This window comes from Capsella rubella, unplaced genomic scaffold, assembly GCF_000375325.1.
Source record: "Capsella rubella cultivar Monte Gargano unplaced genomic scaffold, Caprub1_0 scaffold_6, whole genome shotgun sequence".
NCBI classification, from domain to species: Eukaryota; Viridiplantae; Streptophyta; class Magnoliopsida; order Brassicales; family Brassicaceae; genus Capsella; species Capsella rubella.
The window spans coordinates 7,988,783-8,011,967 of NW_006238918.1; the positions used below are offsets into that span (position 1 = coordinate 7,988,783).

The 23,185-nt window shown below is 35.4% G+C and overlaps 5 protein-coding genes across 5 annotated transcripts; 1 reads left to right on the top strand and 4 right to left on the bottom strand.

Annotated features, from left to right (window-relative positions):
• Positions 1–664: 664 nt before the first annotated feature.
• LOC17881418 (dnaJ homolog subfamily C member 17) lies at positions 665–3,764 on the bottom strand. The gene is made up of 4 exons (XM_006288297.2): positions 3,518–3,764; positions 2,257–2,961; positions 1,989–2,171; positions 665–1,892 (listed from the first exon to the last, which is right to left on the bottom strand). Exons 2-4 carry the CDS (start codon positions 2,929–2,931, stop codon positions 1,872–1,874), a joined length of 879 nt encoding a protein of 292 aa, XP_006288359.1. The 5' UTR covers positions 2,932–2,961; positions 3,518–3,764; the 3' UTR covers positions 665–1,871.
• A 774-nt stretch (positions 3,765–4,538) lies between these two features.
• Positions 4,539–7,461, bottom strand: LOC17884639 (protein DYAD). Its single transcript, XM_023781408.1, has 8 exons — positions 7,122–7,461; positions 6,653–6,994; positions 6,181–6,558; positions 6,032–6,089; positions 5,860–5,943; positions 5,427–5,755; positions 5,227–5,344; positions 4,539–4,968 (listed from the first exon to the last, which is right to left on the bottom strand). Exons 1-8 carry the CDS (start codon positions 7,166–7,168, stop codon positions 4,852–4,854), a joined length of 1,473 nt encoding a protein of 490 aa, XP_023637176.1. The 5' UTR covers positions 7,169–7,461; the 3' UTR covers positions 4,539–4,851.
• Positions 7,462–7,714: 253 nt separating this feature from the next.
• LOC17884450 (probable manganese-transporting ATPase PDR2) lies at positions 7,715–15,288 on the bottom strand. The gene is made up of 22 exons (XM_006289835.2): positions 15,089–15,288; positions 14,641–14,891; positions 14,458–14,550; positions 13,964–14,166; positions 13,676–13,748; positions 13,403–13,575; positions 13,148–13,322; positions 12,687–12,791; positions 12,490–12,600; positions 12,317–12,403; positions 12,058–12,240; positions 11,865–11,915; positions 11,660–11,785; positions 11,265–11,344; positions 10,945–11,053; positions 10,732–10,860; positions 10,345–10,410; positions 10,160–10,231; positions 9,807–9,958; positions 9,389–9,500; positions 9,196–9,312; positions 7,715–9,094 (listed from the first exon to the last, which is right to left on the bottom strand). The coding sequence occupies exons 2-22, from the start codon at positions 14,887–14,889 to the stop codon at positions 8,021–8,023; spliced, it is 3,540 nt and encodes a 1,179-aa protein (XP_006289897.1). The 5' UTR covers positions 14,890–14,891; positions 15,089–15,288; the 3' UTR covers positions 7,715–8,020.
• A 2,136-nt stretch (positions 15,289–17,424) lies between these two features.
• On the top strand, positions 17,425–18,592 carry LOC17881806 (transcription factor SRM1). Its single transcript, XM_006289610.2, has 2 exons — positions 17,425–17,828; positions 17,980–18,592. The coding sequence occupies exons 1-2, from the start codon at positions 17,455–17,457 to the stop codon at positions 18,590–18,592; spliced, it is 987 nt and encodes a 328-aa protein (XP_006289672.1). The 5' UTR covers positions 17,425–17,454.
• Positions 18,593–19,285: 693 nt separating this feature from the next.
• On the bottom strand, positions 19,286–21,379 carry LOC17883287 (bidirectional sugar transporter SWEET12). Its single transcript, XM_006288316.2, has 6 exons — positions 21,216–21,379; positions 21,067–21,103; positions 20,682–20,892; positions 20,436–20,597; positions 20,221–20,340; positions 19,286–19,792 (listed from the first exon to the last, which is right to left on the bottom strand). Exons 1-6 carry the CDS (start codon positions 21,265–21,267, stop codon positions 19,511–19,513), a joined length of 864 nt encoding a protein of 287 aa, XP_006288378.1. The 5' UTR covers positions 21,268–21,379; the 3' UTR covers positions 19,286–19,510.
• Positions 21,380–23,185: the final 1,806 nt, after the last annotated feature.

A 23,185-nucleotide genomic window follows, 5' to 3' on the forward strand; every position in this document is an offset into this window, starting at 1 on the left:
AAATACATAAATGTGAAAAATGGGAAATTCAATGAATGCTTTGAATAAATGCTTTGAATAAAACTTCTAGAGTGAAAATATATTTTCTTCTATTTATTTTTATTAATGTTATACTATAGAAATTGTATAATTTTGGTCAAACACATTAATTATGTTAACTTATACTGAAAGATAAATAGATAAAGTTAAAATACAATATTAACACCACTGCAACTTTTATATTTATTCATTTTTGTAAAGTCAAATAAATATAATTGTTTCATATGTCACAATGCAATTAAGAAAAAATCTACTAACTTTAAAGATGTCTAAAAGTATAGACTGATTAAATTAATAACAAAAAAGTGGTTGAATAGTTTAAAATTGTGATAAATAGATAAAGAATATCTTAAAGTTCATAAAAAGAAGTATGTCTAATAATTTGAAGAGGATATGTACGTACTTAAGGCACTAAATAAAGGCAAAAACGTCTACTTCTCTTCAATACGAAGGAAAAACAAACTTCCCAAACCTAAATATATATATTCGTCACACTGTATTTACTGAAAATATCAAGATTTTTTGCAATCATTTGGAAACGAAGATATGCAAAAAGACAAATTCAATTCTCTTTCACACGCAATCTTTGATTTGTGTCTTTTGCCTCTCCTCGGGTTATTGTCAATGTCCACATTTCTATATCCAGTTTCTATCTTCTCCATCTAACAACAGTGATTGAGTTCGCAACAACAAACGACCTGCGTTACGAATTAAAGCTGCACACAGAAACATTTGGTCTTTTTTTTTTTTTCTCATAAGAAATTTTATTGATATCATACAACATACAAACTTAGCCCCAAGAACCATGGATACATCAGCCCGATAACATGATTCGGGATAAGGAAACAAACTTAAGCCTACGATTATGGAATATCTAGATTTCTTACAACCTTCACTTACAGTTGCTTTCCAAAGATTTGAAAAATATAATCGCCAAGAAACTATCAATTTCATATCTGATTCTCAAGTCTTCTTGTCTTCACTTGATAATAAAGAGACTTCGGCAATGAACACTTTTGCTTCCTGAATTGGCATAACGGAACCTCGACTGAGGCGAACTGAAACCGTTTTAAAAAGCCATGGCCGGTTTTGTCGAACGAAACGACATCGGTTGTGAGGAAACAAATAACTATCCAGATATCGATCAATCTGGTTAAAAGTTCTATTGGAAGAGACTACGAGAGGGAGCCGCCCAAACGGCAACACCAAAGCCAAACACACAACTTGTGAACGGCGGTGGATCGAACCGAAACAGAGCCAAGGAAAGCATTATGAAGGATGGAAGAAGAAACATGTTAAACCATAATCCAGCAAAACCACAAACACATCCAAGTTTTAATTATTAGCGCCAATAAGTAGGCGACGGCAAGTCCGGCACACACCGGTAACATAAGCTCGAAGATCGAGACGGCAAAACACGCCGGAAAATTCCGGACAAACAAAAACCAGAATCATTCGAAATCAATTCTTCAAACGAAAGAATCGATAGTCCGAAGATCTGGAGACTAAAGCCGAATCGATGTTGGAGATATGAGAGCCTCCAAACACCGATCGGAAACAAAAACAGCAAGAACTTTGATTGACCTGCTTTGAGAGAGAAAGAGAGCTTTCTGATGCGGAGTAAAAGAAGAATATTATACAAATCCAAAATTGTATCAGTTCGAAAACGACTTGCGTTACAAATTGAAGCTCTCAAGAAGATAATACAAAGCATTTTATAGTGCATTTGTAGAATTAATTGATATGAAACTGAATGTACACAATAATGTATAAGGACGACCACTTTGGTCTCGAAGCAGCTTCATTCTTGAGCATGCTAGCTTAACCCCTCATCATTTTTGGTTCATAGCCGCCTGTTCGAGATGAAAGAAAGTAAGATATGAGAGAGAGTTAAAATGAATGTTTCAGTGAATCAGGTCAACAGGAATATGCTGGGAGTAGAAAAATACCTTTCGGAGTCTTTGCATGACTGCGTCTTCATAAGCTTGATAACCAGCACCTACTATGTTGCTTTGCGGTTCTGCTTCTGCAGACCTCTTAGCGGTCGGAAAATCGGTTTGGGCTGCTTTCTGAAGAGGTACAACCAGCAATGGATTAGAGAGATCGCCACACAATGTCCTCGTCGCTGCAACCTGTAAGGGAAAAAATCCATGATTAGATCCTTGATATATAAGGATAAAAAAGAACCGAAACTAGTAATATACTAGTAACACTTACAGCTCCATCCTTTGTAGCCATTACAATAAGAGCAGAGCATTTCTTCTTGGTACTCCTAATAACAACATCTTCAACCTGACCAAACTCCGAAAACACTTCTCTTAGTCTTTCTGCTGTATACCCTAGACCACTTGTTTCCCATGAAACCTTCAACATTCTTTCTTTATCGAGTTGAACACTAGCTCCAGCACCGCTTCTTTCTTCTTTTCTCTTTTCATCTACACTACTCTCTGAGGTTTCAAAACCACTTTTCTTCTTTGCATGTCTTGCACGTATCCTCTCTATCTCTTCCTTAAGCTTCCTAGCGATTCTCTCTTCTTCATCATAAGGCTTAGCCACAGAATCAGGAAAAAAAGCAGAACGCTCCCTTTCCTCCAGATCTGACATCATCTTACGCCTCTTGGAATCTACTTGTGATTTCTTCTGTTGCTTCTCGCGCTGGATCCTAAGAAGATCATCAAACAGCTTCCGGGCTTTATCATCTTTGAGAACCTCATAAGAGGTCTTGAGCCTCTGAAATTTATCATGAGCATCAGGATCATCTGGACGTTTATCCGGATGCAAGTCCAGAGCTTTCAATTTGTACGCTTTTGCAATCTCCTTCTCGGTAAACTTCAGAGCTTCCTCTCCAGAGGGTAAGCCTAGAACTATGTAGTGATCAACAAACCCCTCCATCTATTTCTTCTTCCAAGCCGCACCACCCAACTGCAGATAACCACAAAGAAGTTAGTATTCTAAAAAAGCTTTTACAAATTTGAAAGCACAATAACAGAAAAATGAAAGGTGACACACAAACTCTGCAAAATATCGTAACAGGCTTCAAAAAAACATTACAAGAATAACCGTGAAACACAACTCAAGGTGTTTCATGCTCTTACCCTATACATCAAACTTAAGCTTGAAAAATCTAACATGAAAACAACAGCCAATGAAAGCAGGAAAAAGCAGATGATGATTTGCATCTTGCAATCACTCTTTTTTCACAAAGGGAAAACCTTTAGACATAGTTAACATAAAACCTAGGATATCTTAAAGACACTTTCACCATTTGGTGGAGCTAATTCAAATTTCAGAGCAATTTGTTCAAAAAATTGAACCCATCAAAGATCATCATGGAACAAGAAGTTCAAGTAATTAAAGGCTATGAAGTCGGAAATTTAACCTAAAACCTCAATTGATGTTTAATTATAATACAAAGCTTTGTTCTTCTTTTACTTCCGGCAATCAAAAACATCAAATTTGACTATGTCGGATAACGTACCTTTCGAAACTGGGAAGACACCCAAATACAACACAAAATCTCCGATGACAATTGAAGTGGAATCCCTACAAACCAAAGCGAAACCCTAGAACTTGGAGGACGCTTCCTCCTCTTCGAAATTAACGAGCAAGAACAATCGGAGAGAGAGAGAGAGAGAAATTAGCGGTTGAGAAATCAAGTCACCACCTGCGAGGGAATTGGTATCTAAGAGAGAACAAGAAGAATCGATTCGATTTCGTTTTAGGGGTTTGGCCAATTCTCAGATTTTTAAAATTTGTATCGAACTAAAACCACGAACCGGCCGGTTCTGTCTGAAATTTGTACCTGTACCGAAATTTGTATCGAAACTTGTATCGAAATTTGTACCAGGAACCGGCCGGTTCTGTCTATCAAACTACCTGTACAAGTCTCCAAAATATTCTATGTAGTAGGTTGGTGAATCGATTCGTTTAGAGCCTAAGCACTGTCACAAAGAGCAAAACAGTGTTTGATAGTTCCTTTAGCTGCTGCCCTGCTTCGGCTTTCCAAGTTACCATTTCTTCAAGGATACTTGTATCAGAAGATGCAATGTTTGGTATATCTTGATACTATATAGTGAAGCAAAGACTGTGAGATAGATGATGGGAGGTGGTGAAATGACATCAACTCAGAAACAAACAACAAGGGTCTAGAGAGAGGCTAGAAGAGTTTCTAAAATTGATCATTCAATTCAAGTGAAACACCAGACCAATGATTTCAATATGTTTTTGACTACCTCACCTGGTTGAGAATGAATAATACTTGGGTCAATATATTTGATCTTTGAAGGACCTTGAGTCATGTCGGCGACAGCTATGACCTGATTGGAGCTTCTAGATTCACCTCACTTATATCTTGTCTATGTCTCTGCAAATATAGCTTTCTTCTCTCCTTTGGTTTTTTTAATCCATATTCACTAAATTTACAAGTCTCAAAACATCACATTTGATATATAGTTACTATTGATATCCCCAATAACAATTCATATCGCAAGATCAAGAGATTTCAAAACAAGGAGAGAAAAGAGATTACTCAAAAGCTTCATTGTTGAATAAGAGTCATCAGAGAGAGAATATACAGCAAAACAATTACCATTTAAGTACCTCTACCTTCAATATCACTTAAAAACTTGTTCTATATGACTTACTTAAGTCCTACCTGTTCCTAAGCTTCTCAGATGCTACTGATCTCTAGTCTCTCTTTGCTTTTTTTTGGTTTAGTTTTATCAGAAACCCTGTACATGTTCTCTAAGGGATTCTATGCAGGTGGAAATCGACTAGTTAGGGCATAACCACTGATCAATTTTGGCCTAGTCTTCACGGGTAACGCCAGTTGGGTTGATTCTGTCCCTTAAGAGCAAGGACAGCATTTGATAATTCCGTAAGCTGCTGCTCTGCTTTGGCTTTCCAAGTCACCAACTCCTTCAAGATTTCCTGTGCAAAGATAATTCTCAAATATTGATTACTTCAAATCAAGTACAGGTAATGTGAAGTTTTGTAAAAACTGTCTAATTAACTGCATGCATATCAGAAGATGCAATTTGTGGTAGTGAATAAAAGCAAAGACTATGAGAAGATGGGCGGTGTTAAAATGGCATCTACTCAGACAACAGCAAAATTCTAGAGGGTAGAGGGTTTTCCAGAATTGATCAGACACCAGACCAATGCTTCCTATATGTTTTACTAACTCACCTGAGACTGGATAGCTGGGTCGTCAATGTCTGATTTTGGACCTAGAGTTATTGAAGAACCCGGAGTCAATTCAGCTTTGTCCTGACTGGAGCTTCTGGACTCACCTCTAGTCATGCAGCTAAACAGAGAAACAAAATATTAGACCATAGTAAACCATAAACTCTACTCTTGGACCAAAACAAACAAATAACTGCTCTAACCTCTCTGTCCTTTGTATATCGATGTTGACCAATGACTGTTCCTCAAACAAGGTATGGTCTTGGAGGGAGCTTTTGCAAGGATTTGGCAGAAGCGCATAGGTATCCGGCCTGACAGCTTCTGGTAAACCATCAATAAGGTCATCCCATGGTTCAAAACCATTCGCTGTAAAATCATCCAAGTTGGCATTCTTCAATATATGTTCCCAATTTTCGGGACCTGGACTGAATGATGTGCTCCCATTTGGCTGCAGATTGCTCAGAGAGTTTGAAATTCCAACCAACTTCTGTTCTACTTTATCTTTCCACGATATCAATTCCTTAAACATGCCCTGTGAAAAAGTGAGACATGGTAGACAAAAGCTTTATCAGTTTACGATCATCCCTATTGAAGAAGCTTTAAACATATAGTTTCAAATTAGTTAATTGTCTCAACCTGAGTTGAAGTCAACGAATTAGAGATCTCCAGAATTTGCTTATCAGTATTTTCCCTCCAACTCATAAGATCTTTGTATAGTTTCTGGGGAGAATGCAAACAAAAATATTTGAATCACTGATATGCTTATCTTAACACATTCCTCTTTATAAAAAAATGATCTCAAAGTCACCTCATTTGCTTCAGCTTGATCTGGTAACTTTTGCTTTGATGCAAGCTCTTTGATATCACTGCTTACCACAAAAGAAATGAGAACTGAAGCACAATCTGAACTCTCAAGGAAAGCAAAAATCGAAGCTCAGAGTATTGCAAGCATATTACCTCTTCATTTGCTCAATCTCTCCCAAAAGGAGCTTTGACGAAACCGCAGATGGATCATGTAATGCAGTCTGAGCCTTCCACCAAGAAGGGGGAACCCAAGTAGGGTCAGGAATTCCGGATTCAAGTTTAATTTTGACAAGGTCAGCACTTTCAAGCCAATACTGCATAGTTCCATCAGTATTGTAACACCTCCTAAACCGATCAGCACCACCAGGTGTAACTTTGCCATCAATATGCTTCAAAGAATGGTCCAAGAGCCCAGTATCACCTATCTTACTTCGAGCAGTAACTCTTAAAAGCTGTCGTGAAACAGGAGACTCAAAGGAAGCACCTTTCTCTTTCATTACATCCGCTAATGTTTGCTCCGCAAACTTAATCCTGCGTATAAAATAAATAAAGAACAATGCTTTCTTCATATAAAAAGATGAAAGAAAAGGGTAAAGCATGATGAAATTAAAGGGGTTTTGCTTACCTTTCATTGTTCCATCGAGTGGTTAACCTTTTCTGAGGTATAATAAGCTGCTTATCCTCTACGCAGCTATCTGAAAATCTTCTAGATCTTCCTCCACGAGTGAGTCGTTTCCGTTTGAGGAGTCCACAGGTAACAAGAGGACCAGCTTCTTCTTCCTTCTCTAGCTTGACTTCAACCAGGGCGTTGTTTTCAGATGCGTTACCTTCGTCTTCTTCTTCTACTTCTTCTTTAACCTGAGTATCTCCGGGTTCGCGCTTGGTAATCACCGTCAATGGACCAGCCATATCGGAATCATTCAGCTCCTTCCGACAAATCTTCTTGCCCGAACGTTTCCGGCGATGTCTGTAAAAAACATTTCACCGCGACAACGGAAAAAAAAAAAAAAAGAGCCGTCACCAGTTAAGCCTTAAAATCAACGACGAGCTAGAAATGATTGAAGAAATTAGGGAGAAGATAAGCAAAACCCAACATGTTATAGATCGCGGCTAGGGTTTTTTCTCTGAGAGGAGGCGACATTATCAACACTGAGGCGGCGCAATTCTCTTCTCACAGCATTAAAATCGACGCCATGGGGAAGAACAAGAAAACACGGATCGCGATTGAAATTGAAAACAGTAAAAGGTTAAACCTAGAAATTTAGGGATCAGAGCGAGCACCGTAGAAGAAGAAGAAGATGATGAAGAATAAGAAGAAGACAAGACAAGAGATGAGCAGAGCGATATGAAAGAAATAAAAGCAGCGCAAGTAGAGAGAGTGAGCGAGTCGAGAGAGAGAGAGAGAGAGAGCCCTAAAACCGCCAAAAATCCCTAGAAACCTTCTCTTCTTCCCCCTTTTCAATTTTGCCGTTAGAGGTAATTTTTTTGTTCTTTATTTATCTACTTGGAAATAAATAGTATAATAACCAATATTATACCGACGCGTGTTCAGGTTTTAAAATCTACTGTGGACTTTCTCACAGGTGATTATTTAATAATAAAGATGGAATTTATTTTGTTTGTCGTCTTCTGCTCTTTGCGCGGATACGCGATACATTAAAGTGTAGTATGAAAAATTGAAAACAAGTAAAAAACAAAATAGTTTTTTAAAACAAGTAAAAAACAAGTAAAAAACAATTATAGAGAGTAATGTAAACCTTAGTTTTATAGGTTTAAGGATATGAGAATGTGTGGTTCCTTTAGAGACTAACAAAATGAGGGAAGAACATTTTAAGTGAAACAAAATGTCTAACCAGAGGAGACCTATTGGAAAAATGCTCATGATGTTTTTACGAAGCTTTCTGCAAAACTAGATCCCAGAAACGAACATCTTTCTCTCAGTTAAAAAATGTGTGCATATATTGATACCTGAACCTAACCTGTTTGGTTCTCTTCAAACTTTCTTCTTCTTCTCCAGATTCGCAGTCACAGCTCTTTGCTTGTGTTTCCAAGAAGATATCTTACCAGGGAAAGCCCACCTGAGCAAACGCTCCCACGAGTAGCAGATGATGAACATTAGTGATGCCCACAGGAGAAGCTTGTCCCTCAGACCTTGAGGTAACGGAACCAGCTTGAGCGAATCGTTCAGATCCCTAAACAGATCAGAGGCGATGACGGTGAAGAACCCTGCTCCAGCAACGAGTGCGTAGAAGAATGGTTTGTTTTCCCTGATACTCTGGTTGAAGGGATGTCCCATGTAGTTCACAGCAAATGTTGCAACCTGAAGCATCATGCTCACCATGTACGACACTGTGTTCACCAGATTAGGATGGAAACTTGCATCTGGTTCTATGCATTCCTCGGGCATGTGTTTCTCAGCTTCCTTCACAGAGTAGATCAAGAAAGTCAAGTGAACAGCAAACTGTCCTAACAGAGAGAGGAAGAGGTACAACGAGAAGACACTCGGGTGGGGTCGCTCTGCAGAGAGGGTTTGAAGCGGCCGGGCATGAGATATGAAGAGGAAAAACGCAGCTGTTAATACTCCGCTGATTGTAGCCTGGACATCACCAAGCTTTACTCCGTCTAAGTACATAACACTTAGCACATAAGCTGTGGCCAGACAGTTCAGACCGAGAATTTTGAACATCTGAAGAGTGGTTACAAGTGTACTACGACCTTGTCTGATTATGTCTGTCACTGGGGCAACTGACGCATGTTTAGCTGTGAAGGGGGATGCCATAGATGCATCCCCAAGTTTGACAAGGGGAGCTGACCGGCCATCACCATCATCACTGTTTAGTTCATCCATCATCTTCTTCAACTTTTGTCTTTGCAATTCCGCAGCAGTTAAGTGGCGATTTTGGGGCGGGATCTTTCCTTTTGATGATCCTTCCCCATTCTGAAGTGCGGTTTTGCTTGCTGGTTCTAATGGCAGTTTGGACTTTTTTGACTTTGACTTGTCATCTTTAGACGAATCCGATGGAGACGAGGGAGGTATAGTATTCAGTAAGGCAACTCCAACATGTGCCTTCAAAAGTGAAAAAAAAAGAAAAATTAAAATTAAAAATAAATTAAAGCAAAGGCATAATTTGCATGGCATCTGCCCAGTGAAAGTCTTATATGCCCAACCTGCTTCAATGCTCCGACATCATTGGTCCCGTCCCCACACATTAGAGTCCCTCTGCCTACCGCTTTGAAAGTTGTCAAGATCAGCTCCTTCTGTTGAGGAGCAACTCTCGCAAAAACCTGAACAGAAAGATAGTCAAAGCTTCAGACTTCATTATTTAAAGATATTAAGAAATACTAAAAGGTGTATAAAAACCTTAACAAAAGGAATGACTTGCAAAACAGCAGATGTAGCCTGTAGCATTTCAATGCTGTCACCTCCAATGCATAAATCATGGGTCTCTGCAAGGGTTTCGATCTCTTTTTCACTGAAACAGTAAAAACAAGTCATACTCTTTTAGTCAGAAGCAGGATAATGAAAGAAACCATCTAAGTTCAGATCTTTTCTACTTGAGCAATCATTACAGCAGAGCAAAATATTGCCAGTCAAAGGCAAAACACCACACTAAGAGGCACACATACTTCAATGACAGTTAAAAACTACAAATGGCAGCAAGGGGAAAGAGAGACTATTGTGACAACGTATACTGCTGGTATCACGTGACTATCTAAGAATAGGAATTTGCTTTAATTCTACAGAATTCTACAGTAATTGTGTTAAAATAAGGCTGCACCTGTAGGGTATGATCTCCTTCTCATCAGGTGACACCCATTTGTATTCATTACCAGTTCCTGATCGACCAAGAATTAGAACTGGGTTTGATACAATATGCACTTGGCCTGCAACATGACAAGCTGTCAAAGCTTGGTCACCTGTTATCATCACCTGGAATCATGAAAGAAGGATAAGACACCCCATATATTAATTAATAAGATTTGAATGAGCATCCTGCTAAACAAAGATGAATACAGAAAACGGAAATCAAAGAACCCAAACCTATAAATATATACTCTGAATGAACAACTGGTAGTGATAGGAGGTCCAGTAATCTATATGTGTGCATTATAAGTTAAACAGAATAATTACCAAATCATGGGATGAATTCTTCAACTCCAAGAGAACGGTGGCTGAATCTGATCTAATGGGGCAGTTGAAGACCTGTGATGCATGGTTAAGCCATTATGAACCAATGTTGGAACCAGACCATTGATTACAATATATGAAGAAAATAAGGCTGCATAAGAGCGAGCATAAAGCATTAACGCCATTACCGCAAACCCAGCAAAAGTAAGGTCACTCTCAACAACATCTCTGTCCATGTCCCTAGCTTCACTGACCTGGTCATCATGATATAGGATATGTGTAAAGTACAACTTAAGAGCATGTGAGCAGAAGCTGGCATAATCCAGAACAACATGATGCTGGCTGTCTATATAGTTAACTAAAAACAGAACTCAAGTGACATGACAAGTGCATATAGCTAACTTAAGAAGCCTCAGACTTCTAGCATAAATTTAGGTTGTACAATAGAATTCACACACAGGTCTCAGCAGTGAAATTCTGCAAGGTGTATTACTGACAGGGTTCTAGGTAAAATGGCATTCATCAAGTTTTTTCAGCCAATAGGTTCATGAGATAATGAGAGCATGGGTAACTACCATCATATCAGGAAGTCGTTTAAACGCAAGGGCTAGGACCCGAGATCCTTGGCGTGTGAATCTCTTATATGTTTCGATATACTGTGCTGGCACATCCACAAGCCGATCTTGGATGGTCTCCGGCGCACCCTGAAAAATTAGTTAAAAATAAGCATCCAATATTTGAATATACTTTTAAAAATTTAGTCTACAAAAATGATGAATTAAGCCAACCTTCACAAACACTAAATACTCCTCCTGAATACGAACGATAACTGACATTCTCTTCAGATGCGAAGCAAAATGGTATCTCTGCATAATCTGCACCGAGTTGCCATTTCCTCTGCAGCGGATTACACATAAAAATAAGAAAGATCTTCTTCGTATGTGCGCAGAAAGCTCTTTAAACCAATAATTAAAAAATTACCAACTTTAAGCCTTGTGGAGGCAAAATTTTCAAGGTTCAGTAGAAATAAAGATTATAAGCTATTCAGAGAAAAATCATTAAGTTATAAGGACAGTATTCACAAGGCTACATAAAAATCAGTAATTACCTTCTAGGCAAGGCCTTTTCATCAGCTTTGTAACTCCAGTCAATTCCTTTAAGTGCAGCCTTCTCAAGTGGATCACCGACCTGTACGTATTAAAAAAACAGAGTAAGACGTGACAGATTATTTTAATGATGTTTCGTGATGCAAAAGTAAAACATACGCGGTTTCAAAAAGATGACTATTAGTAAATGTATCATTATCACATGCGGACTCATACACTGATTAATTTCAAGCTTTCTGAAGTAAAGTACACTACATGAAAATCGCATATCAGAAATATCACCAAATATGTGTGCGTATATCAAAAGAGTCACAATAATGAAGTTTCTAACAGCCGAAAAACAGGAACAACAGAAAAACCTATGGTCAAAAAGGAAAAGACATTGCGTTGCGCATACCAGCTTGTTGTCTACAAAGACCAAAGCATGACAAGAAGCCAAAATCTCCAATGTACGTACAGGAACCTTGCTCATATCAGTCTCTGCTTCTTCACAATTAGACAATCCCCCAACTCCTCGGAATTCCTATGTATAGGAAACGATAATGAATTTATCTTAAGCAAAATCAAGCAAGCATACACCCAGAACTTTCACTTGACCTTACCATGTCATCTGACGTGAGTGTACCAGTCTTGTCAAAACAACATAGATCAACCTGTCAGCAAAAAGGGAAAAGTGTGACACTAGTAAGACAGCAGTACAATCAGGAACAGATACTAATTCCTTGAAGAGTGCCGTAGGCTCAACATCTATAGTACAGACCAACAAATAGCCAAATGAGGTACAGTAGATTATACCTTCCCGGCAAAAGGGATCCTAAAAGGCTCTGTGCAAAATATTCCACGTCGTGCAAGAGCGATTAATGATGTATTGACAGCAATGGATAATTCCATAGGCAATTCCGGCGGAATTACTGATGTGATGATAAGTGAACAGCCTAGCAAAAGCTTATATTTGCTCCTTGTAGGATCCTCGAGACCCTGCAAAGAAGTTTCCTCAACAATAGTATAGATAGACATTTATTTGAATAGGAATCTAAAACAAATATTACCATACCTTTACAAGAACATAACCAGCAGCTATCACAGCAAATACCACTAGAAATAATATGAACAGACCACTCTCCCAGCTGTTTGCAGTAACCTAATTTTTTTTACCAAATAGATCAGAACAATCAAAATTCTCAAGCATTAAGAAATGAAACAACAAATAAAGGAAATATCTCTAACCCTTTCTGTAGAAAATAGAATTGTCCTCATTAGTTTTCCTTGGCTCGTCTCAAATCCAGTTCGGAGAACAACAGCTAGACAACCACCATCAGGGGTTTTCAGAGAGAAGGACTGACCCCAAACATAAGTTAGTATAAAACACAGATTTGGAGAGAGCATGGAAGAAGAAATGGTCGATATTACTGAGATGGAAATACCTTGTCAGGTGAATGTTGCAAGATTTTGGTCCCACCAAATAAAACATGATTCTTATCCCTTTTAATCGATAATTTTTCATCAGATCCTACGCCAACAGTTGGAACCTATAAAAGCCATCATATAATCTCAGTGAATCATAGGTCACTAACCTAATAATAGCCATCATATAATCTCAGCAAAACATAGGTCACTACACATATGAACCTTATAATATAAGGGTCTAATCAATATCACTATCACGAACTAAGTATTGCTCACTAGTTAATAATGATAATTCATAGTTTTAATCAAAGATACTAGAACCTATTACACATATTGTGATTTGTGAGAGAAGCTGCTGAAGCGATAATTTGAATGGCAAGTAAGATGACAAAATCCAAATTATATCCAATGTTATAATTCAGAACTTCCAAATCCCAAAGTTCAGAAAGGAACTTAAAAGAGATGTCATATAAAGTACCTTCCACTGGGGAGTTGATTCGCCTGTCAAAATGGCTTCATTTACAATAGCACTTCCTACCAGTAAAAGCATGTCCGCTGGTACTGTCTTATCCTCTCCTCCAGTCTGAGTTGAAGGTCTCCCAATGGACACAATATCTCCTGGAAGTAGATCCGTACCTAAGAGCTTGACCCACCTAAAATTTAACTTATTTAGACACAGCAGTAATACTAAAACGACCATTAAGGTAAACTCGAGTGTAATTCAATTACATACTTCCCACATCGATACACCATCACAGTCTGACTGTCCACCCTAACACGTCTTAGGTCGGTTAATGTCTTCAAGCGGCTTTTGGCCATTGTTGACTCGAACATGAAAAGCATGAATAGTGTGAACACACTGTAGTACCAAAATTCATCCAAGCACCAAAGACCCACACAGAAAACCTGCAAAATGAGGAAGAAGAACAATACGTAAAGCCACAACATATATATATATATATATATATAGAGCTCTAAGATACAAGCATTATCAAGTAAACAACACCTGAAATACAAAAAATGGTTCCATGCAGTTTTCTTTCATTAGCTTCTGGAATGTAGGTTGCGGGTAATCAAATCTGCAAGACACCAAAATAAAGTATCAAACCAGATAAAAGAAACTTTGAATTTCACATGGAGAAATGTTTTAATTGAGGTTGGTTTAACACATTAAAAAAAACAGAATGTACAAATTAAGAGACTATTAGAAAAAATTTGCAGTAGACTATAAATCTCAATACTCGACGATACAGTGATTAAGTGATAGATAAAGGAAAATAACAAGGCGACTTACACATTCCTTCCCCACTTCTCAGTGGCAGCGGCAACTTTAGCTTCTGTACCATAACCAGTACATTTCAAATAATGACCAAATGTTTCCTTTGTGGGGTAAGGAAGCTTGGAAAAGGCTCCTAGCTCTTTTGAGTAAATAAAACGCTGCTTCCTGAAGTCAAAGTAAATTTCTTCCAGGTCTCCCGAGGATGCTGAACCTGTCATCTGCAAACAGCAAAAGAGTCAAAAATGATAATAACATGAAAAGTAAGACTACTGATAAAATCAAGTATTTCTACACCAAAGAGGATTCAAATAGTATAGGGCTTTAATTCATTAAATTATACGCAGAGAGAAATGACAGAGAGATAGTATTGGTAGTCAAGGGGGAAAACACACTGAACTTTACATATCATGAGAACCAACTAGAATCACAGAAAAACATAAAACTACTATTAATGAAGACTATTTTAGTGACAACTAAACTATTAAACATAAAACAAAGAATGAACTTACTTGGCTACGAAAATGAAGAGGCACAACTTCTTTAGAGCCAGAAAATTTGGCTGGGGTAACTTTACATGCATCTGCTTGATTGATATTGTTAACCTATTAAATCAATACACAGACACAGCGCGAATTAGTAACTGTAACTCAGGATTCATCCGTTAAAGAACCATTGGAGACTGCAAGTTTTACCTTGCTAAAGTGGACAAAACACTTGAAATCCACAGACCACGCAGTGAAAAGCAGGACTAAGATGTGAGAAGAAGCAAGAGCACCAAAGGCAATGAAAGCATCAGTGAAGTCTATGCTAGGAACGATCGTAGTCAACCACAATGCATAGAGAATCGCAAAAGGCCAAACGTCCAAACGCCACGCCCAGTGTTTCTTCCTACACAAATCAACCTTGTCCACTACTTTCCCTCCTACGCGAAAGCTCGACATCTCTAAACCAAAAAAAAAAACCAGTTCTCCCGTCAATCGTCTGAAGTTCTTCTGCCCACAATTACAAAATCAAAAAACAGCTACACATACATTTCCTCATTCCAACAATCGAAATCGCGCATAAGAAGAGAAAACTGCATAGGAAATCATCAACCCTAACGATTGTGAAGCAGATCTAGGGGAGGAGGAGAAGACGAACCTTGAAATTGGAATAGCTTGAAACGAGAGATCAAAAACTAGGGTTTTCCAAATTCACATGCTCAGATGATAAGATCGAATCACGGCGAAACCAAAGAAGGAATCTCCTTTAGTTAGTCTCACCTCACGATTGATGAAGACGATGGAAGAATCGGGTTTTTGATAGTTTTTAGCCGCTTCGGTTTCCGTTCGTAGACTTCTCTCTCTCTCTCTAAATCCCTTTGTTAATTTATACTGTATCATCAGTAATCTTTAATTTTTATTACGTTTTTAATATTATTTCTAGAAAATTTTATTTATAGTACTTTAATTTTTTGAAGATTTTACTTTAACATAAAACGAGAAAAAAAAAACAAATGTTTTTCTTTCTAGATTTGTTATTTACGTTTATGTAAACTATATACTAGTTCAATGTTATGCATTACAGTTTGACCCAAAAAAATGTTATGCATTAGAATGTTTTAATTACAAAAACATTTGATTATAAAAGTGATATAATATACAGTAAAAAATTGAGCGGGTTTGATTTCCATAATCATATACTATCATAGTAAAGCATGTTTGTAAATTATAGTCATTATATGTAATCCAAAGCTCAAAAAAGACTAATGTGGTTTTATTTGTTATTTGTAACCCTATTATATAAATTTTAATGTGTCAATCTTACAAATTCAATCGTGACACGTGTTAGGTGTATTAATTAGAAAATAAGAATACATTTTAATAAATTAAGAAGTAATTATGTATAATTGTATACTATGAAATTTTAAAACAATAAATCTTGTATTTTCTAAATTTAAAAAGTACCAAAAAACAGGTGCTAATTTACATGTATCATTCATCAATTAGATTTTGACATATATTATATATATTTTTAATACTAACTAAGATATAAACTACTAGTATTAGTTGGTTTTAAATATTAATTAAGATATATAGTTGATATGATGCATATGTCATTTTTGTATGAAAATTTTTGCAGTTTAGTGATAGAATAGATGGTAAAATTGTATTTCGAGATTTCGTAAGGTTCAATCTAACTATCAACTTATGCAACTTTATAAGAGATCTCTAAAGAATGCCAAAAGATGAATGGGTGATGCTCATGGATCTGATGATGCATTCAACATCTCTTGGGGTGTCTACAACTTTAGGTAGGAAGCATCAGTGATATTTAACAATTGTGCAATGATAGTTATTTTTACAGTGGTACTAAGAAGTAGGGTAGTTACTTTGTAATAAAACATATGTTTCTTGGGTTCTAATCATGTCTATGGTTCACTAAAGTTCGAAGTCTGATATTTTCAGGGGCTATTTAATTTTTTTCTTACACTTTTTATTTTAGGTATACATATATATATATATATATATATGAGTTGTAAAGTATCAATGAAAATTTGCATATATTTGGATCCTAATCCTCTGAAAAAAAATCTTAGAGTAACTTATTTGATAATCATTGTAAATATTTATTGCTATGATTATTTTAATTAATTTCAGTATTAAATATATGTCAAAATATTATACTATCCCATTATATATAAATATATAATTAAATTATAAATAAAACAATACTCAACCATGACATAACTAAATGATTTGATTTATAACCACAATTAGTACTATATGATTGTATAAATCTGAGATGTTTGAAGTTATTGTGAGACAAAATCTAATTTCACTAAATAATATATGCATTGTGTATGTATATATTTAAAGTTTGAAAAAATCCCCATAAATATTTAGATATGATAGACTTGCACAATTATTTGAGTACTGTTTGAGCATTATATAGTATAAAATATATTTTTTATAGTATATAAAAATATATATATTAATTGCACTATAAAAAAATGGAAAGTTTGAATATTTTTTTTTCTATATGCTGCCCCAAGAAAGAAGATTTATTCTTATAAAATATTTTGCAAAGAATAAGTGACAAGTGGTATTGTTTGCCATCTGTCACATAACACATGCCATCTGTCACATAATACAATGTATTAAGCTCCACATATGGTTAGGAAAAATAAAATAAGGGAAGAAAAAAAAGGAAAAATAATAACAATAATGTCTAAACTTATTTTGTGAAAATAATAATGTATATTAACTTTAAATATTATATAACATGTGTTTTGATATTTTCCATCTTATATTTAATAGATTTTGGTATATCTATATATATATATATATATATATATAGATGTTGATATAGTTATCGTTTGTCTTCACAAGTCTTTCAAAGCTAGTTTATGGATTTATAAAAACAAGATTTTTTATTTCAGATCTATAGTATATCTTTCTAAAGCATTTGGTGTTTTTTTTTTCGGGAGAGTGTTTAGTCTAACGTAGTAGATTTTTTCTTGGAAAATGATTTTGGGAGAGAATGTTAGTGTTGGTTCATCGTGGAGCAGGGATGAAGATATTGCTTTCGAGAGAGCACTTGCAATCTATGCCGATGAAAATGAGAATCGTTGGGAAAAGATTGCTTTAGTTGTTCCAGGGAAAACTAAAGAACAAATTATAGAGCATTACAATGTTTTAGTTCGTGATGTTACGATGATTGAATCTGGACTTGTACCTCTTCCTGCTTGTTTTGGCTTTTCAGAAGAACCAAATCACAATGCTAGTGGTCAAGGCAAAAGCGCATTGGAATATGGCGAATATCATCGTAAGACACATGACAAATCAAAACCAAAGCAAACAAGAAAAAGAGGAATTCCTTGGACATCAACTGAACACAGGTTCCTCCTACTATTCACTTGTTTTTTTTTTGTCGTCTATTCACTTGTTTTAAAATCTAATTCTTGTGTTTAATTAATTAATTTGATAGCATAATTATGGCATTAATCACTTAGGATACTATTTTGTTTGTTTTGTTAATGATGGGAATAGACAATTTCTTCTTGGTTTGGAGAAATTTGGGAAAGGTGATTGGCGTAGCATTTCTCGTCATTTTGTCTTGACAAGAACATCAACTCAAGTTGCAAGCCATGCTCAAAAGTACTACCAACGTCTTAACTCAAAGAACAAACACAAAAACAGGGCAAGCATTCATGACGTTACAGTTGCAGGAGACAAACCAAAACAAAGAGCAATCACATGGCAAACCTTTGCTTCTACTTCCAACAATCAACTCATTCAACCTGCTTCGCAACCATCACTCGAGCTTCCTATACATGGAAGACGAAACATATGGAACACACAAGCCACTCAAGCCATTTCACAACCACCAGCGCTAAATCATCCTACTGCATATGGTGTACCTACTACCATATGGAACGCAGCCACTCTGCAGCCGTCAGCCAATTTTCATGTGTATGGAACGCCTACCATAAGCCAACCGATGGTTGGACCAATGCTCTCACCTTTTGGAACAAACATGAACCGTTTGGCTCAACCTCACATGACTTCTGGAGTTCATTTCGTACCTTCCTACTCGGGTCCTAATGCACCGATCAACATGGGTTCAATCCCATATGACATCAAACCCAAAGATAGGTCTTAATCTTCATGTTTTATGCTTGTTTTAAGGTGTAAGCGGGTTTTTATGGATTATTTGATGTTTTTCTTTATCATATGGTTAGGGTGTAACATTTTTCATATATATACCTATTTTAAATCCAACTAAACCTAAATTAAAATTCAAATTACTTATATTCATCATCATTATATATACTTTTAATAGAATTACGAAAGCACACTTGATCGGGTTTTAAAAGTAGAACCATTACGCCCATAATCCGAAAAAATGTTATCTAAACAAATCATCACTTGTTAAAATCTATTTTCTTTTCCATCTTTTTTTTTTGTCAACAAAATTTTCTTTTCCATCTAAATATCTATTTTAAAACATTATAAATGTCTATTCATCTTAAAATTTTTGTTTAATCAAGAAATATTATTATACAAAATTAAAAGACTAAGAACTGAATGTGAATTTAAATTGAAGTTTTATAATTTATGGCTATTAATTTCATCAAAAAAATATTAAAAAATATATTAAAACGTATGATTTTATTTAGTTGATACTTCGAATTTTACACACATGACTTTGAAATATAATTAAAATTTTCAGAATATATATAAAACAAGTATATTAGACACCATTTGATTTTTATCAGCTAATAAAAAAAATAAAGTAGCGTGAGAAATTGTTTAATTTCAACTTGGAAAATAAGAAATATTTATATCAAACAGATAATTTAATTACATTATCCCATAATTAAAAAAGAAGAAGAGAAAATCAACTCAGGAAAATGTTTAATCCCCCAAGTAAATTAATCCTCGACTTCGCACACTTTTGATATAAACTAAGAAAAACTACGACACCGAAACAAGTACACGTGGACGACAGTTATTGGTGGATATATCAAGAAGAGTACAAAGTCAAAATAAGTCAACAAAATAGCATAAACCTTCAAGTTCAAGTAGCAGCAGCTGTTGCACTGTTTCTAACTAGTCCATGACCATTCTCAATCTCAACCCTCCGATCGTTACAGTTACACATGTTCACCGATCGAACGACTGTGATCCCACATGCTGGTTCTGCTGCGCCTCCTAGCTTCAGCATATCGATGCTTACTTCAGGCAACTTTGCGTTTTCGAGTTCTTTCTCGACCAAATCCGACGACGTTTTGCAGTATTTGTAAACCACGTAAAGTATCATTTGTAGTGCACCGAGAGCAAACCCAATCACGTTAGGGAACTGCGAAATCGACATAAAATATAAAGTTGGGAAAAAAAATTTAAAAGATAATATTATTAGTGCTCAAAGCAATACACCTACCTAGCTAATACTTTAATACTTATATATATATGAACTTTACGCTTTATGAATTTGCATTATTGAGGTTTTTACTTTTCAGAAATTTTTAGTGTAACGATTACGTGAGATATAGATGTAGATAGAACTCTTTTGTAAAAAGATGGAGTATCTTTTAGTGTTTAGTGGGAGATGTTTAAATGTAAAACGACAATAATACCGAACAAAAAAGGTTTTGCTTTTTGTGAATCCATATCTATTCTTTTTTTTTATGATTAACTTCAGGTAAATAGAAACAAAAGCAAAAACACACTTCATGCAAATTAAATAATGATGATTGTGATTATAATGATTATGATGATTGAACTTACGGCAACGTAGATATCTTTAAGAGCAAGACCGTAAAGGAGCCATATGACCGCACTGATGGTAAGAGTCAATGATAAGCTAAACGGCATGTACTCCACGCTTTTCGTCTTTATCACCGTTCTCTGTGAAATTTAATTATTCATATTATTTAGTTATAGTTTATGTAACATTATAGTTAGCTAGAGAGAGTATACTACTATATATATATACTACTTACGATAATGCTAAGCGGCGCAGCGAAAACGCAAACGGAGAAGCCAACACAGATTCCTCCAATGATCTTGGCACGTGTGGCTCCTTTAGCTAAGAATTGGCAGAGAAGAAGAATCGCACAGAATCCTCCAACGTTCATTAGCAACAAGAGCTTCACCGTGAGCATCTGCACCAAAACAATATCATCATTAAACATCATATAATAAAAATATCATATCATATATGCATGTATAGTGGATAATGAACATACTCGGGCGTTCTTGGTTGCGAAGGCAAGGAAGATGGAGATGTAGATGGTTTCAATGAAGCAACCAAAGCTGTTGATGGTTACCAGAAGGAAGACATCTTTCTTCTGAGTAGCGTAGTAGAGCCAAAGCATCGCGCTGAAGAGCGCCACCACGTATGGAATAGATTGAAATCCTTCTGTGGTTTTCTTCTTACAAATCCTGTAGAACGTTGGCCTGCATGCATGGATCCATATATAATCGAATCAATATATCACTCTTTGTTTAAATTTGTCATTTTGGTTTGTATCATATGCTCATTATAGTACTAGCTAGTTAGATATAGTAACATAAGCGTATGTGTTGGACATATCATGAAGAAACAAGAACAGAGTGAGGTAAAGTACTTACACGGGAGAGAGGAAAACAGCAAAAGAAATCAGGTTTCCTGAAAATTACACGATAAAAAATGAAAGTAGTGTTAATATATATTGATATCAAAATCTTGATATTGGTGATATCAGATATATATGAAGAGAGATGAACGTGAGAACTCATACCGAGCAAGCCGAAAACAAAGGCCCATGTGTTATGAGTGTCGAATAGAGCCATGAATGTATAGTAGAAGAAGAAGAAGAAGAAGAAGGTTTCTTTGAAGTAAGAAAAGATATTAAAGAGGTTTGTGAGTGTTTTTCTCTTGAATCAAAAGCTAATGGCACGACCTTAGCATTCTGAGGACTTCAAGTATATATAGAGGGGAGAGGTCTTGAGAAAGAAGGATAGAGATGTGTGTGAGAAAGGAAAATAAAGATAAAAATGTTTGTGTGAGTCATAATAATTTTCACAAAAAGTGACAATATAATTTATTAAAAAGTATTGGTGTCTTTGTAGGTGTACTATAAAAATAAAATTTCTATTAGCAAAATAATTCACAGAAACAATCCAACAACAAAATAACTTTTTTTCATAAATAATGCAAGTCGATTTCAGTTTAGGCCAACTCTTCCTTTTAAAGACTATGTCTAGATTCTACCTATTTCACATATACCTATTTATTTGAATACATTTCACATTCTTAATTTCTATGGTAGTATGATTTATATACTTCATATCCTGATTTATATATAAAAAATTAGGTTTAAATTACGTTTCCAAGAAAATTAGACAATTGGTTCACGTGACATTGTACGTAAGTTATAATTAGCCGTTTTCACTTTTAGCCATCTTTCATCAAAATTTTACGTTTCGCAATTTTAAGAAAACATTTGTTTTTTTTTGTCTTACCTTTTTTTGCCGTTTCTTAATCATTAATTAATATTTGTCTGTACCCTCCAAATTTTATAATTTATAGATCTTCTATTCCAAGTTTAGTCGAATTCACATACATTTCATCATATCAAACAAAAATTATAGAACTAAATGAGATTCATGTTTTGTCTTTACATTTTCAAAGAGGAAAATAAACCGAGCAAATGAGAAATAGACGGCTTAACCAAAATTTGAGACTTGGATAAGAATCGGATAAGATTTATATAGTATAAATTTCACTTCTTAATTCTTAACCACACTTAAGCATATACTATGTAACAAAAGAAACTAAACTAGCTATGGCCCTTCTATTTAACATTTGTCAATAAAGTGTTTCTTGTAACTTGTATATCGAAATGTAGTTAAAAAAATTTCGGTAGATTATATATAGATGCAAGTTTTTCCTATTGGCTCCAACATGAAATAGACACAAATTGCTCATGCACACGACGAGTAAGTGAAGGTAAGGACCTCATATATGGTTATTACTATTAGGGAACACAAATGAGTTTAGTGATGTCACAATTTTTAGTTGGCAAGTTTGCTATAAAATTGAAGAAGACTATGGATATCCAAACTCAACCATAATTTCTTCTACCTGGAAATTTAGTTCTATCAATGGCTAAAAATATTTTATTTGGGTTCATTACATTTTCAAGGATGATTTTGATAGTAGGTTAAACCGTCTTTAGTAGTTTCAAGCGTTACGTATTAGATATTCTATACAAAAATAGTTATAATGTATTCATTTTCAAGAGTAGATCATTTTTATAATCTATATAAAAATGTAGAAGGTGAAAATATAAATAATAGATTGATATATTTTGGGGAGAACCAAACTCCAATAATTCATAACTAATAGGACAAAATAACAATAGCATGAACTGCATTTGAGAAACTTTAGTATCAGACAAGACTTTTATGGTTATTTGAACGTACCCTTTAGGTTAATTAGTAACTTAATATGCTGAATCACATCATTTTCATTTTTCAAAGAGTTCATTTTTTTTGGTGTACCTCTTTATTTATAGTAAAAGTTATAAATGAAAAGGACGTATATATCGATTCAAATATATAATTTCAAGCACAGAATAAGGAGATTGTTCACCGTTTACAAAAAAACAATCAATACTGATTTGAACAATCAATGTACAAACTAAGTAACTATATTGTTTTTTTGGTTACTCAGACTGGTGAATATATCAAAAATTAACTAATTAAT

Bases quoted from the DNA above. Each gene is read 5' to 3' on its own strand.
- LOC17883287 (XM_006288316.2), bottom strand. From the start codon at position 21,267: ATGGCTCTATTCGACACTCATAACACATGGGCCTTTGTTTTCGGCTTG. The intron at 20,893-21,066 runs GTAAGTACTTTA...CCATGCATGCAG, and splicing joins GCTGTTTTCCTCTCTCCCGT to GCCAACGTTCTACAGGATTT. The intron at 19,793-20,220 runs GTAAGTTCAATC...TCGATTTCGCAG, and splicing joins TTAAAGATATCTACGTTGCC to TTCCCTAACGTGATTGGGTT.
- LOC17881418 (XM_006288297.2), bottom strand. From the start codon at position 2,931: ATGGAGGGGTTTGTTGATCACTACATAGTTCTAGGCTTACCCTCTGGA. The intron at 2,172-2,256 runs GTAAGTGTTACT...TTTCCCTTACAG, and splicing joins TGGCTACAAAGGATGGAGCT to GTTGCAGCGACGAGGACATT. The intron at 1,893-1,988 runs GTATTTTTCTAC...CATCTCGAACAG, and splicing joins TCATGCAAAGACTCCGAAAG to GCGGCTATGAACCAAAAATG.
- LOC17884450 (XM_006289835.2), bottom strand. From the start codon at position 14,889: ATGTCGAGCTTTCGCGTAGGAGGGAAAGTAGTGGACAAGGTTGATTTG. The intron at 14,551-14,640 runs GTAAAACTTGCA...TTGATTTAATAG, and splicing joins GTTTTGTCCACTTTAGCAAG to GTTAACAATATCAATCAAGC. The intron at 9,095-9,195 runs GTTGGGCATATA...TCACTTTTGAAG, and splicing joins ATGTCGGAGCATTGAAGCAG to GCACATGTTGGAGTTGCCTT.
- LOC17881806 (XM_006289610.2), top strand. From the start codon at position 17,455: ATGATTTTGGGAGAGAATGTTAGTGTTGGTTCATCGTGGAGCAGGGAT. The intron at 17,829-17,979 runs GTTCCTCCTACT...TGATGGGAATAG, and splicing joins TGGACATCAACTGAACACAG to ACAATTTCTTCTTGGTTTGG.
- LOC17884639 (XM_023781408.1), bottom strand. From the start codon at position 7,168: ATGTCGCCTCCTCTCAGAGAAAAAACCCTAGCCGCGATCTATAACAT. The intron at 6,995-7,121 runs GTTGGGTTTTGC...TGTTTTTTACAG, and splicing joins CTAGCCGCGATCTATAACAT to ACATCGCCGGAAACGTTCGG. The intron at 5,756-5,859 runs GTTGAGACAATT...ACTTTTTCACAG, and splicing joins ATTCGTTGACTTCAACTCAG to GGCATGTTTAAGGAATTGAT.